The sequence below is a fragment of the Astyanax mexicanus genome, chromosome 25 (genome assembly GCF_023375975.1).
Source record: "Astyanax mexicanus isolate ESR-SI-001 chromosome 25, AstMex3_surface, whole genome shotgun sequence".
NCBI classification, from domain to species: Eukaryota; Metazoa; Chordata; class Actinopteri; order Characiformes; family Acestrorhamphidae; genus Astyanax; species Astyanax mexicanus.
Genome location: NC_064432.1, coordinates 7,098,325 through 7,113,011, shown reverse-complemented (window position 1 = coordinate 7,113,011; position 14,687 = coordinate 7,098,325). Strand labels below are relative to the sequence as shown.

Below are 14,687 nucleotides of genomic sequence, written 5' to 3'. Positions count from 1 at the left end.
CTGTTCTCAGATCATCAGGCTTAAACCTTTAATCATCTTTTTATGTGTTCTGCAGGAATTACAGTATTATTATTATTACAGTATAATTTTTAACAGTATTCTGCAGCATTACCATCAGTCCTCTGGGTCAGCGTTAGTAAAAGTGACAGCTCTTTCTCATTAGTGCACTCGAGCATGGGGACTTGTAAAACGAGGGCCGATAAAAGACTCAAAGACCAAGAATGACAATAAAAATCGGTAAATAATTACAAAACATCGGGCGGGGGGTCGATCATTAAAATAGGAGGAGCTGAATGTCCCACCCGGGATCTTAACTGTGACCCCATGTTTCAGGCACATGGCCTGTGCTTGTTGCCAATTAATTGCAAGGGAAGCAAAAGTATTAGATTTCCCTTTTCTCATTTTCCCAGAAATATCAAGTAGTTTGGTTTTGTATGGTGTTTAATCTAGATCTCTACCTCACACTACCTCACCCTGTCTTACTCTACCTTGCTACGATCATTCTAACTCCCTCTGTCTCGCTTCACTTGGTCTACCTCACATTGCCTCATTATATATCTAAATGAAAGCCTCTACATCTGGATTAATAATTCAGATTTAGATATAATTGATTGGTTTACAGGTCCAGCGTCTGTAGGTCTGCAGTACAAGAACACTGAACTTCTCTCCATACACTTTCTTTTTCTCTCTGATGACCTTCAGGCCTTATTCAAGGTCACCCTAAATTACATACCTCACACCCTTAATTACACACAGCTAACGTACACACACACACACACACACACAGTACCAGGTGTCACTGTTTTCATTGTGTGTGTGTGTGTGTGTGTGTGGTGAGAAAAGAGAGAATTGCTGAGACAAAAGGGAGATAAAGTGAGATTTTAACTGATAAAGTAAAGGAGAGTAGAGAGAGAGAAAGACAAGAGGGAGGGAGGAAAGAAGTGAAAAAGAAAAGAGAGAGAAAGTGATTTACAAAATGGAGAAGGAAAAGTGAGAAAGTTATAAGTACATAAGGGAAAGTGAGAAAAGAGGGAAAAAGAAATGAGAACAGAAGGGAAAGTGAGAAAAGAGGGAGAAAGAAATGAGAACAGAAGGGAAAGTGAGAAAAGAGGGAGAAAGAAATGAGAACAGAAGGGAAAGTGAGAAAAGAGGGAGAAAGTAATAAGTACAGAAGGGAAAGTGAGAAAAGAGGGAAAAAGAAATGAGAACAGAAGGGAAAGTGAGAAAAGAGTGAGAAAGAAATGAGTACAGAAGGGAAAGTGAGAAAAGAGTGAGTTGTAGAGACAGAAGGGAGAGAAAGTGAGATATAAAGAGAGAGAGAGTGAAGGAGAGAGAGAGAAAGATGAGGGCGGGCGGAGAACTGAGCGAGAGAAATGATAGGGTGATATAAATGGAGAGATGCCAGTGAGACTTTTAGAGAGAGAGAGAGAGAGAGAGAGAGAGAGAATGAGTGAGTCGTTACAAAAGAACACACAAAAACACCAGAGGGATAACGATAAAACCCCTTACACTCTCTCTCTCTCTCTGTTCTCTCTCTCTCTCTCTCTCTCTCTCTCTCTCTCTCTCTCTCTCTCTCTCTCTCTCTCTCTCTCACTCACTCTGTTCTCTCTCTCTGTTCTCTCTGTTCTCTCTCGCTCTCTCTCTCTGTTCTCTCTCTCTGTTCTCTCTCTCTCTCTGCTGATGTTTGGTGGGTTCAGTCTCCTGATGGCTCTTCAGCAGCAGGCAGTGTGGAGCTTCAGCTTCAGGAGGATCCAGACTCTGATCCAGATCTTCCTCCTGCTGTCTCTCCTCAGCCCACCCTCCCAGCCTCTACCCCAGCACAGCCACTCCAGCACAACCCCCACACAGGTAAGACCCTCCGGACCACCCCCACCTGCACACATTCTGAACACACACCGGCTACTACCAGCCTTTCCTTAGAAAACTTTTTTTTTTATATCAAAACAACAAGTTGCTTATTAATTACACTGCCTAAAATCTGTTTCATTTGATTTTATTTTACAAAACTATTTTAAACGTTAATATTTCGTCTACTTTGGTGCCAAACCCAGACTCTGAAACTTAAAAACTTCAAACAATATTCAAGCAATATTTATTTTGATTAATTGAATGTATTTATTGTTTATCTTTTTACGAGTAATCTAACCTTTTTTTTTCAGATTAAACTAACAATGTTTGATAATAAATTTAAATCATTTTATAATAAAATAAAGATTTAAGATTTAATTCATTTTATAATTTGAATAATAACAAAGATGAATAATTACTTTTTAAACTTTAATCTAACTTTTTTTTTTTTTATAAATTAACGTTTCTTTTCAAACCATTTTTTTTAAGATGAATTGACCTTTTTTTTAAATCATTCTAAAATTGTATTTTGTTTTTCAATTAGACAATTATTTTAATGCATAATTTATTGGTTTGCACTCTTTTTTTAGTGAGTGTAGATAGGTAGCTTACCTATCAACACAACATTTATTTAAAAAAAAAACTGAAAACTGTCATTACTGAAGCTCATCATTACCAGCACAGGTATGGATGATCAGATTAGATACTGTGTTTTGCCACAAGAGGGGTGTAAAATACTTCCTCCAGTGCACTTTAAAAGGCTATTATCCTTTGGGGTAGTCTAATTTCTTGTGAGAGGTGCCTCTATAGTGCACTCAAAGATATTTACCGTATTTTGTGCACTTAAAATCCTTTTATTTTCCCCAAAATCGTCAGTTCTCCTTTTAATCCGATGCTCCTTGTGTATGAATTTATTTTCCCGTTCAGAGGTGAGTATTATCGGCCTTCAGTCTGCAGCTAACGCTTGCTAGCATTGCTGGAGTAGCATTAGCATTACCGCTCACCGTGCTAGCTCTTTCTCCATTCAGAGGAAAGGATATTCGACTGTAGTCTGTGGCTTACCGGAACACTCAGAGTCTTTTTTTTTATTACAGTTTTGTTTACTAAGCTTAACTTTACTTAACTTAGTCGGCTATAGGTTCAGGTTATGACAGTCTGTAACATATCGTGCTGCCTGCTCTCTCTTTTCTTCGTCTCTTTCTCTGTCTTTCTAAAGCTCTGTTTTCCTCTTTCCTCATTTTCTCATTTCTAGTCTTTCTCTCTTTCTCTTTATCTGCCACTCTCTCTGTCTCTCTTTTACTCTTTTGCTCTTTTCTATTCTCTCCCTGTTTTCTCTTTTTCTCACTTGCTCTGTTTCTTCTCTCTCTTTCTCTGAGAGAATCCTGTTTTACACTCTCCTCTTCTGAACCTGTATTCTCTTTTTCTCATTCTCTCACTCTCTCTCTCTCTCTCTGTTATCTGTGTTATTATGGAGATTGTTTGTGTGTTTGTTTTTGATTAGCTCTCTCTGTAGATAAGGCGAACGCTGCTGAATCTTTTTCTGTAAAGCTAATGTTTTTTAATCGTCAGCAGATCGGACAAACAGAGGGATGTGATGGAGGGAATGCGGAGGGCAAGGCTCCCAGATAAAGGAGTGAAATCTCTCTGATCATCCCTGTGATTTGGGTTTAGAGGAGGAGAAAGTGGAAACAACTGTTTGAGCGAGTGCCCGGCGCTGCCTGAGCCAAAAAAATCATTACAGTCTTAACTGCCCACTGCAGATCACTCAGCTTTAAAGCTCTGCTTTACTGCAGTCAGTTTTTATTGGTCCTGGAATGGCTGCTATGTTGTGGCCGGGGGTCTTTAAATACGCCTTAGGGTAGAGATATAGAGAGAAACCTGCATAGAACCACCCTGGCACCCTGGTGCCACCCCTCATCCATCAACTACCCACTAGAACAGGTGATATTTTTGGTTTAGAACATCGCACAGTACACAGCAGGATTAGCATGCAGACTTTGTCTGAGGGAAGGATCTAGAACTACGGTCCGTGGCAAGGCAGCAGAGAAGAGAGATTTATTTTTTTGTGTGTTTCTACCACAGAACTAACTTTGTTTCGCAATTTAGCACAAGCTAACACTAACGTGTGGTAAACGCTTAGAATTAACATAGAGTTTGTGAAAAAAGTGATAGAGCCCTTAAACGGCTCATTCTGAAAGGGACTAAAATTGGGGAGAACAGAGCTTAGCACTTGTAATATGAACACTTTTCCTCAGAAGTTTTTGAGAGTGTGTTTAAGAAATTCAAAAACAGATGAGAAAACATTGAAGTCATTGATCATCTATCAGTCTGGAAAAGGTAACAAAGTCTTTCTAAAGCTTTGGGACTCCAGAGAACCACACTGAAATAAGAGCACAGTTTTACTGCTCAAAATAATGCAATGCACACAACATTATGGGAGACATACCAGAGTTCAAAAGAGGACAAATTGTTGGTGCACGTCTTGCTGGAGCATCTGTGACCAAGACAGCAAGTCTTTGTGATGTATCAAGAGCCACGGTATCCAGGGTAATGTCAGCATACCACCAAGAAGGACCAACCACATCCAACAGGATTAACTGTGGACGCTGTAAGAGGAAGCTGTCTGAAAGGGATGTTTGGGGGCTAACCCGGATTGTGTAAAAAAACATAAAACCACGGCTGATCAAATCACGGCAGAATACAATGTGCACCTCAACTCTCCTGTTTCCACCAGAACTGTCCGTCACCACAATTAATTATTGTGATCTAAAACCAGGTGTTTCAGTTTTATTGTCCAACCCCTGTATATGTGTGTGTTGCAGGAGTGTGACGAACATCAGCAGGATGTGTGTGGTGTGTGTTCAGGTGACGGGACGTCATGTGATCTCAGAAATGGAACAGTCTCTCGTTCGCTTCTCTCTAGTGGCTACCACAAACTCCTGGAACTTCCTGTCAGAGCTCAGCGAATCAGAATCCAGGAGCTTGGAAAAACCAGGAACTACTTGGGTAAATAGTTAATAAATGTTAATCCAGACAGATTTAGGTGTAGTAGGTTCTTTGCACAAGATGGTGCTACATGGCCAGGGACTAATCTGACTCCATTAAGGACAATTTATCCGTTTTTTGGACCCGCCCCAAATCACTGCTTACACCCTGCACACTTTCCCTTAAAGTTCACGCTCTAGTGGCATCAACAACATCCAGTACTACGAGACTCTGTTAAAACAAAACCCTGAAGCAGTGCACAAAAAAAGGCGGGAAACAGAACAAAGGAAATGCCTCAAAATGGCACGTACAAACCAAAGACAGCTTTCAGCTTCAAATAAACCAAACTAAAACATAACCAAACTCAAAACTCTACTTTTTGCTTTCTTTTGAGATCTTTTATATCTTTTTTTATGGCTTTCTTTTTAGATCTCTTTGCTTCTTTTTGTGAGCCTTTTGGTTTTGAGGCCTTTTCCTTTTTTTCGTGGCTTTCTTTTCTTTTCTTTTGGTATTTTATTGTTGATGATTATGGCTACAGCAAATAAAAAAAAAATATTTAAAAAAATCAGTGTCACAAAATTTTAATATTATACAAGATCAACTGGCAGTGTGGGCAGTGTGCCAAGTCCTGCTGGAAAATGAAATCCTACTTGAAATTCTATATCAAATTCTACTTTTCTTTTAGTGAAAAATTTCACATTCTCTTGTATTTTTTCCCCTCCTTTACTGTTTCTACCTCTTTTCTTTCTCTCTCTCTCTCTCTCTCTCTCTCTCTCTCTCTCTCTCTCTCTCTCTCTCTCTCTCTCTCGTTTTCTCAGCTCTGAGGACCTCCAGTGGTGAGCCGGTAATAAATGGGGCGTGGGTGATTGACAGACCGGGGCGGTTCCATGCTGCTGGAACTGTACTGACCTATAAACGACCCAATGAGATCCGCAGCAGAGCCGGAGAGTCCATCACTGCTCCGGGACCAACCAATCAGGAGCTCCATCTCTATGTGAGACCTTATTGTCGCCTTACTGAGACAAGGACAGGGAATGTGACTGTACCATTAAAACCAACTGGCATGACCAACCATCTTGAAATGCCTTAGCAACCACCTGGCATAAAAATATAAATAAAACAATTCATTGCAGGTTATTATGCCGTGATTCATAATTGCTGGAAGGTTAAATAATATGTTTTCTGTCCTTTTCAGGTTATATATCAGCAGCCGAATATAACAGTGTATTACGAATATATTTTGCCCAAAGAAAACCACATCAACACCCTCCCCGAAACTCGTAGTTCATCAGGAATATTGCCTCTGGGTAGGTAACACCCAAACAGAACTGTAACACTGTGTTACACTACTGATAGCAATAATATACGTTCTTAAATACGAGCTGATTTCTGTATCTAATCATTCTTTCTCCATTGGTCAGAAGACAGTGACGGACTGGGGAACAATGACAGGACCCCAAACCAAGTGGGTGGGGCCAATTCTAATGAGGTAGTGGGCAGAGCCCACACTAATGAGGTGTCATCTGACCCCACAACCCCTGGACCACTCCCCCGTTATAGCTGGGTTGCCAAGAAAACCACTCCCTGCAGCGCCACCTGTGGGACAGGTAGGGGATAGCAGAAAAGGGAAGTCCATTAAAGTTTATAATAAAAAGAAGTGATTCTAAACTAGATTTTAAACTTAGTTTCATTCTCTGCTCTTTGACTTCTATATTAAGTATTATTCAGATTTGTATCATCAGATCAGGGGATTGTATTGCAGTTGTGGTCCATGGTAACCGTACAAATGTTTACCTTTTACTTTTATTGTAATGCTAATGTAGCTAACAGGTACCGTATTTTTCGCACTGTAAGGCACACTAAAATCCTTTAATTTCCCCCAAAATAATCAGTGTGCCTTATAGTGGAGTACAGTGTTATACAGGAGTTTCAGTTTAGTTCTCTAGCATTAACCGCTAACTGTGCTAAGCGCTATCTCTCTTGCTGTTCAGAGGTAAGCATTATCAGCCTGTAGCCTGTTGCCAACCCCGGACAGCACTGCTGGAGCAGCATTAGCATTAGCTGCTAACTGCGCTAAGCACTAGCTGTAGTTTTTTCACCGTTCAGAGGTGAGTATTATTGGACTCTAGCCTGCATATTTACGATGTTAAAACATGTTACGTGGGATGAACTGCTAGCTAATATCGCCCTGGCTTACCGGAACTAGCGCTAACTGTGGCTAGCCTTACTGTAGATAAGCAGAAGCACTTTACTCACCCAAATAAACAGTTTTCAGAAGAGAAATCTGTGTAGATTAACATCAGACACATTAACATCAGCTTAACTTTACTTAACTTAGTTACCACCCACCACCACCACCAGGGGCAAGACCTGCTGAATTAGAAGGAAAACATGGCGACACCCCTGTTCCTTACTAGTTTTGCATAATAAGCCTTATAATCCGGTGCCCCTTATGTATAAAAAAATAGACCATAAAATAGACGTTTATTGATAATGTGCTTCATAATGCGGTGTGCCTTATGGTAATGGTAATTTTTCAAAAGTTTATGTACACCAATTAGCATCCAAGGATTTGCATGCCTCAACCATAAAGCAATTGCCTGCAACTGTATTGTATTAAATTGAATTTGCAGTTACCCTAAAGAACCCTAGGTTTATTATTCAGATATTAATTGATATGTTTAATTAACTGTAGCTGATTTGGTAACTGGTTAGTTTAATATCTATTTTGAGGTCCCACAGGGTTCAGTTTGGGGACCTTTCAAGAGGTAAACTACCAATTTAAATTTGGTGTGTGTGTGTGTGTGTGTGTTAGGCAGGCGCCAGGTGTTGTTCAGCTGTGTGGAGAGCTCCACTCAAACCACTGTGCCAGCAGAACACTGTAGCCACACCCCTCGCCCCGCCCCCCAAGAAGAGGACTGCCAATTACAGCTTTGTCCAGCCTTGTGAGTGACCACCCCCTGAGGTGTGACCCTAGGGTGTGCATTATACCCATCATTAAATTTATCATGACTTGAACTGTGTGTGTGTTTGTGTGTGTGTGTATTGTGTGTGTAGTTGGGATGTAGGGGAATGGTCAGAGTGCAGTAAGACGTGTGGTCTGGGCACGCAGTACCGGCAAGTCCTTTGCCGCCAGACCCGAGGACACCGACACACCAACAGCACGGTCACCGTGGTGACGGCGCTGTGTGATCACACGGAGATGCCAGAGACGATGACCTCATGCCAGCTGAAGATCTGCAGTCAGTGGCAGATCCGCTCGGAGTGGAGTCAGGTGTGTGTTTAAGAGATAAGATTGTAAATAAAAATTCTCTAAATTCCGCTTGAAGATGTTTCTGTACGTACTGTAGCGGTGTGGATTGTTACAGGTCAATGGTGTCGCATTATGGAGTGTTATTGGTCAATGGTGTAACAGTGTAGAGTGTGGAGAATGTAACAGGTCTGTTTTATGAGTCAGTGTTGTAACAGTAAGAGTTTCATGGGTTTATGGTGTAACAGTGAAGAGTATTATGTGTCAGGGTCAATGGTGTCGCCGTATGGAGTGTTATTGGTCAATGGTGTAACAGTGTAGAGTGTGGAGAGAGTTACAGGTCTATTTTAATGAGTCAGTGTTGCAACAGTAAGAGTTTCATGGGTTTATGCCATAACAGTGAAGAGTATTATGTGTCAGGGTCAATGGTGTCGCCGTATGGAGTGTTACATGTCAATGGTGTAACAGTGTAGAGTGTGGAGAGAGTTACAGGTCTGTTTTATGAGTCAATGGTGTAACAGTAAGAGTTTCATGGGTTTATGGTGTAACCGTGAAGAGTATTATGTGTCAATGGTGTCGCAGTATGGAAAGTTACAGGTCAAGGGAGTAACAGTGTGGGGTGCGGAGAGTCTGTTGTGTAACAGTGTAAAATGTGTGGAGTTTTACAAGTCAGTTGTGTAACAAAAGTAGTGTTTTATGAGGTTATGGTGTAACAATGTAAAGTGTTACTGGTCAGTGATGTAACAATATGAAGTGTTATGGGTCTCTGGTGTAATAGTATAGAGTGCTACAGGTTAGTGCTGAGTGTTCTCTTTCTCGGCTAGTGTTCGGTACCGTGCGGCGTGGGTCAGCGCAGTAGGGAGGTGGTGTGCGTGGATAACCTGGGTGATGTGGCGTCCGATGAAGAGTGTAACGTACCCATGCGCCCCCAGCACCTGGAGAACTGTGACATGGGGACCTGCACTCAGAGCTGGTTCTACACACACTGGAGTGACCGGGTGAGTTTACATTACACATTAATTACATACTTTAATTATTAATATCTAATGTAGGGGTGGTAAAAATAATTGATTTTGGATGCATCTCGATTCGTTCAGATGTGGATGATGCTGAATTGATTTACAAATGGTAAAAAACTATTCAGAGCTGACAGCATGCACAGATTTTGCGTAATGGGAACGCACTTTGGCCTCCTAGTAGGCTTGTACGATTCCATGTTCTAAAGCATGCGTACTGTTGGGAGTGTGTTCAAGGCCATGCTGTCTACCTATAGAGCCATCTGCTACTTTCATCCACACTTCATTTTCCTCCAAACTTTTGTAAAAGCATCACTGTGCTGAAGACTCTCAGCCTCTCTCCGGCACACTCAGGCACATTACGTGAAACAAGATGAACTCAAGATTGTTCAGTTGTAAGACGTAAAATACAAAACAATACACTGATTTTTTTTTAGTTTGTTCCTTTCCACAAATCCGTTAAATTCTTCATCTTCAGTGTTTATCAGTTGAGTGATTTTTTAGCATAAAGCATACTCGAAGCCCAGATAGTGGCGTAACTCGCCTGGCATTGCCTTCCTGTGCCAAAACTCGCCTGCTCCCACCTTAGACGAACAATTCAACTTTATTCTCACAAAAAATCCCATCATAAAACATTATTTTAGCATTGCTAACTGTGTAGAGAGCATACTAAGTTTTCGTAGTGTGAGGGCTAATTTTTTTTTTTTTTCCCTCCTTTTAATGTTGTACACGACTAATGATGCCTATATCGAAGTGAACAAGAATGTTGCCATGCTTTCCTGACATAATCAAAGTATGGATGCCCACACAGGACAAATGCACGGTCATTTTACATCACTAGAAGTTGCTGGATCCTGTAGGCACAGTGCAAAAAACGTGCAAACGTTCATACATAAGGCGCACTGATGATTTTAGGCAAAACTAAAGCATTTTAAGTGCAGAAAATACGGTAAACATTACAATATTTTAAAGCATTAAAGCTTTGTTTCTGCTTTCCTTACAGCTGCTTTTAATATCACTCTAACAACATTAATTCTAGATTTTTTTTGTATTAATCATTTGATTACCTAAAATAACTATGCAATTCCTTTCAAGTAGAAATAGCATGAAAGAGCCTAATAAATAGCGGATTCATTATGGATCATTGTAGATACTTTACCTTGAAAGCACCACGTAGTCATGCAAGAAGAAAAGGATGCATCGTTTTTTTGATGGGTCTGTAGAGTGTAAAGATGTACAGAATGTAGATAAAGATAAAGTCAGTGGTATTTAAAAAAAAAAAGAGTCTGTCTTGTGTCTGTAGTGTTCTGCAGACTGTGGTCAGGGCAGTCGCAGTAGGTCAGTGGTGTGTATGATGGGTCAGACTGCTTCTCTTCCTCTGGACGGCTGTGAGGATGAAGATAAACCAGGGGAAATAACACCCTGTAACCTGGGAGCCTGCACACACCGAACAGAGTGGTACACAGGACCCTGGGGACAGGTACCCAAAACTACATACATTTACAACAGTAGTTTTACTGAATTCCTGTACTTTAAATTCCTTTAAATTAACTTGTCTGAAGTGTTGCAGGTCAGTGGTGTAACAGTAAGGAGTTACCGGTTGATTTTGCTATTTATAGGTTTATGTTTGAGTCAAATTAACACTGTTGTTTTATTCTATAAACTACAGACATTTCTCCCAAATTCCAAATAAAATACTGTAATTTACAGCATTTATTTGCAAAAAAAATGAGAAATGGCTGAAATAACCTCAAATAATGCAAAGAAAGCAAGTTCATATTCATAATCAAGTTTTAAGAGTTCAGAAATCAATATTTGGTGGAATAACCCTGTTTTTTTTTTTTAATGTGGCATTTTTCCTCCACCAGTCTTGCACACTGCTTTTGGATAACTTTATGCTTTGCACTCCTGGTGCAAATATTCAAGCAGTTCAGTTTGGTTTGCTGGTTTGATGGCTTGTGATCATCCATCTTCCTCTTCCTGATTATATTCCAATTTGGTAAAATTGAAAAAAAAAACTGTGAAAAGTGTTACACCATTGACTAAAAACAGATTTCTGTTACAGCACTGACATGTAACAGTGTATAGCATTCGATTTTAAAGTTATAACTATTAGCAAAGTGTTACAGGACTATTGTGTAACAGCATAAAGTGTTGTGAAAGAGTGGTGTAACAGTAATCGGTGTTACAGGTCACAGGTTGTCTAACAGTGTGACGTTACGGGTCTGTGATGTAAAAGTGTGGATCAATATCTCACAATTTACACAGGTTTATCTTCTATATCTTAATCACAATACTGTGTTTGTGTTCTTTACAGTGCTCATCTGAGTGTGGCAATGGTACCCAGACTAGGGGTGTGGTCTGTGTTCTCCACAGCAACAGCCAATTGGAAGTCACTTCAGATGCGAACTGTTCCCAATTTTCCCGCCCCCCGAATTCACAACCCTGCCTTCTGAAGAGCTGTGGAGCACAGTGGTACACCACCGACTGGAGTTCAGTATGTCACACACAAATAAACACTATATACACAATAAAAAAAAACACACAGTGGAGCAGATTGTCGAGTTAGAGTCAATTCTACAGACCCAATTACGAATTTTTGCCAGGGAGGGCAAGTGCGTAACTTCCAGGACATGATTTATCATTTTTCTGCTCCACCAGTCTTACACACTGCTTTTGGATAGCTATACTCCACTCCTGGTTCGTGTTCTCCTCCAAGCATGTTGAGCTGGACTCCGCTGCTGAAGGGCAGTATGATAAATGTCTTTTTCTCACAGATCTTTCTCTTATCCAATCAGTGCTCTCGTTCCTGCGAAGGCGGCTACAGGGTCCGGGAGGTGCAGTGTTTAGGAGATGACCTGACCCATAGTGATGGCTGTGATCCTGCTCTGACCCCTGCTGGACAGGAAGAGTGTAACACACACATCTGCCTGCCAGAGATTGGTAAATAAATAAATAAATAAATTAGAATAGAATAGACATAGCATTAATGATGTGAAGCTGTAGTTTTCTATAGCGCCCCCTGGTGATAATTAAAGTTAACTGATTAAAGTGTGGAGCTAATAAAAGAAAGCCTTTTTTTTTCTTTTTTTTTTAAATCTTCTAGACATAATATTAGCTTGCATCACTGTTATTAGAACTTTTCTTTTATAACAATCCCAGCAAGACAAATAAGGTAGCATTGTAATTTTTTTGCTAGCGTCCAAAGAAGGAACCATGTTTCTACTTAAAACGTTGATACAATTAATGTTGCAGCAACGTTACCAGACCGTTTTATTTAAAAACGATAAATAAAAAAGTCCTAAGAACATCCAGGTTAAACATTCTAAAGAACCAAAGTTACAGGTAACTTTCAGAAAAAATGTTCTGAATTAATGTTACACAAAAAATTAATGGTAGCGTCCAAAAAAGGGACCATGTTTCCACTAAAAACGTTGACACAATTACTGCTGCAGCAATGTTACCAGAACGTTTAAAAACGTTAAATAAAACATTCAAGAAAACTTGCCAGATTAAACATTTTAAGAACCAAAGTTCCAAGTAACGTTCAGAAAAATGTTCTGAATTAATGTTACTCAAAAAAATAAATAAATCCATGGTAGTGTCCAATGAAGGAACCATGTTTTTTTTTTTTCTCACCTAAAACGTTAAAACAATTAATGTTCCAGCAACGTTACCAGATAAAATAAAATAAAAAAGATTCTAAGAACATCCATCCAAGTTGCCAGATTGAACATCCTAAAGAATTAATTTGACTCAAAAAAAAAAAATCCATGGTAGCGTCCAAAGAAGAAACCATGTTTTCTACATTGCAATTAATGTTGCAAATATAAAAAGGTTCTAAGAACATCCATAAAATTTGCCAGATCGAACATTCTAAAGAACCAAAGTTCCAAAAACTGTTTAGAAAAACGTTCTGAATTAAATGTTACACAAAAAAAAATCATGGAAGCGTCCAAAGAAGGAACCATGTTTTCTACTTAAAATGTTGATACAATTATTGTTGCAGCAATGTTACCAGAACGTTTCAAAAACATAAATAAAAAAAGGTCTAAGAACTTTCATAAAACTTGCCAGATTGAACATTCTAAGAACCATGTTTTTTTTACTTAAAACACTGACACAGATTGAACATTTTAAAAACCAAAGTTCCAAGTAACGTTCAGAAAAATGTTCTGAATTAATCTTACACAAACAAAATCCATGGTAGCATCCAAAGAAGGAACCATGTTTTTTGATACAATTAATGTTGCAGCAACGTTACCAGAATGTTTAAAAACGGTAAATTAAAAGGTTCTAAAGAATATCCATAAAATTTGCCAGATTGAACATTCTAAAGGACCAAAGTTACAAGTAACCCTGTTTTTTTTTTTCACCTAAAACGTTGATACAATTAATGTTGCAGCAACGTTACCAGAACATTTAAAAATGGTAAGTACACCCATAAAATTAGCCAGATTTAACATTCTAAAGAACCAAAGTTACAGGTAACGTTCAGAAAACACAAAAAAAATCCATGGAAGCGTCCAAAGAAGGAACCAGGTTTTCTACTTAAAACGTTGATAGAATTAATGTTGCAGCAACGTTACCAGAACGTTTCAAAACCATAAATAAAAAAGCTCTAAGAACATCCATAAAATTTGCCAGCTTGAACATTCTAAAGAACCAAAGTTACAGGTAACGTTCAGAAAAATGTTCTGAATTAATGTTAAACAAACAAACGAACAAAAATTCATGGTAGCATCCAAAGAAGGAACCATGTTTTCTACTTAAAACATTGATACCATTTAATGTTGTAGCAACGTTACCAGAACTTTTAAAAACCATGAATAAAAAAAAGCTCCATAAAATTTGCCAGATTGAACATTCCAAGAACCAAAGTTTCAAGTAACGTTCAGAAAACGTTCCACAAACCAAAACATTTGTGCCGGGATGGAGCTTCAGAGGGATCTTTGAGTGACGCCACGGTAGAAACACTTTTGGACCCAAAGAGATAGAAGTACGAGTTTGAGGAAACTTTTAAAGATGTAAAAAAAAAAAAAAATGCAATCATTTTCTAAACTAGTTCCTGGTCTTTCTGTTTTTTCCTCTAGATCAGTCCTGCAGGGACGTATACTTTAACTGTGTGCTGGTGGTAGAGGCTCGGCTGTGCGTGTATTCGTATTACCAGGACGTTTGCTGCACTTCCTGCTCCCGAGTCTTCCGGAAAAAGGAGACCGTCCGAACCCTCAGGTGATGCCCTCATCCCGAGACGTGGCTTCATCTCCTGACATGCAACTTCAGGAAGCATCACTGTCTTTTGTGACGGAAGGAAGATCATTATTATTCATGTGATTCTTTGGTCTGTTATATAAAAAAAAAAAGAACCACCACCAGGGTACTACAGTATCTTGTCATGTTGTATGTTGTCATGGAGATAAAAGGATGCAGAACTGATGAACATCTCCAGATATCCAGGTAGCGCCAAAGAAGGAACCATGTTTTCTACTTTTCTGAATGTTAAAATGCCAATTTTTTCTAGAATTTCTGTTGCTGTTTGTTAAGAAGTTTTCACCAATGTTTAAAAAATGTTTACATTTTGTAACCCT

At 39.3% G+C, this 14,687-nt stretch overlaps 1 protein-coding gene across 2 annotated transcripts; it reads left to right on the top strand.

The window, feature by feature from the left end:
• The first annotated feature begins 1,613 nt into the window (after positions 1-1,613).
• On the top strand, positions 1,614-14,683 carry adamtsl7 (ADAMTS-like 7). 2 transcript variants are annotated; one of them, XM_049472197.1, is made up of 12 exons: positions 1,614-1,848; positions 4,671-4,854; positions 5,652-5,827; positions 6,029-6,140; positions 6,258-6,440; positions 7,649-7,778; positions 7,891-8,107; positions 8,908-9,081; positions 10,403-10,579; positions 11,417-11,596; positions 11,898-12,042; positions 14,193-14,683. In XM_049472197.1, exons 1-12 carry the CDS (start codon positions 1,681-1,683, stop codon positions 14,333-14,335), a joined length of 1,989 nt encoding a protein of 662 aa, XP_049328154.1. In that variant the 5' UTR covers positions 1,614-1,680; the 3' UTR covers positions 14,336-14,683. The 2 variants fall into 2 exon arrangements, with proteins under 2 accessions (XP_049328154.1, XP_049328153.1); XM_049472196.1 differs by having other exon boundaries at positions 1,615-1,848; positions 6,255-6,440.
• The last annotated feature ends 4 nt before the right edge of the window (positions 14,684-14,687 follow it).

Coding starts and splice junctions, on each gene's coding strand:
- adamtsl7 (XM_049472196.1), top strand. CDS start 1,681: ATGTTTGGTGGGTTCAGTCTCCTGATGGCTCTTCAGCAGCAGGCAGTG. Junction 4,855..5,651: donor AAAAACCAGGAACTACTTGG/GTAAATAGTTAA, acceptor TCGTTTTCTCAG/CTCTGAGGACCTCCAGTGGT. Junction 9,082..10,402: donor ACACACACTGGAGTGACCGG/GTGAGTTTACAT, acceptor TTGTGTCTGTAG/TGTTCTGCAGACTGTGGTCA.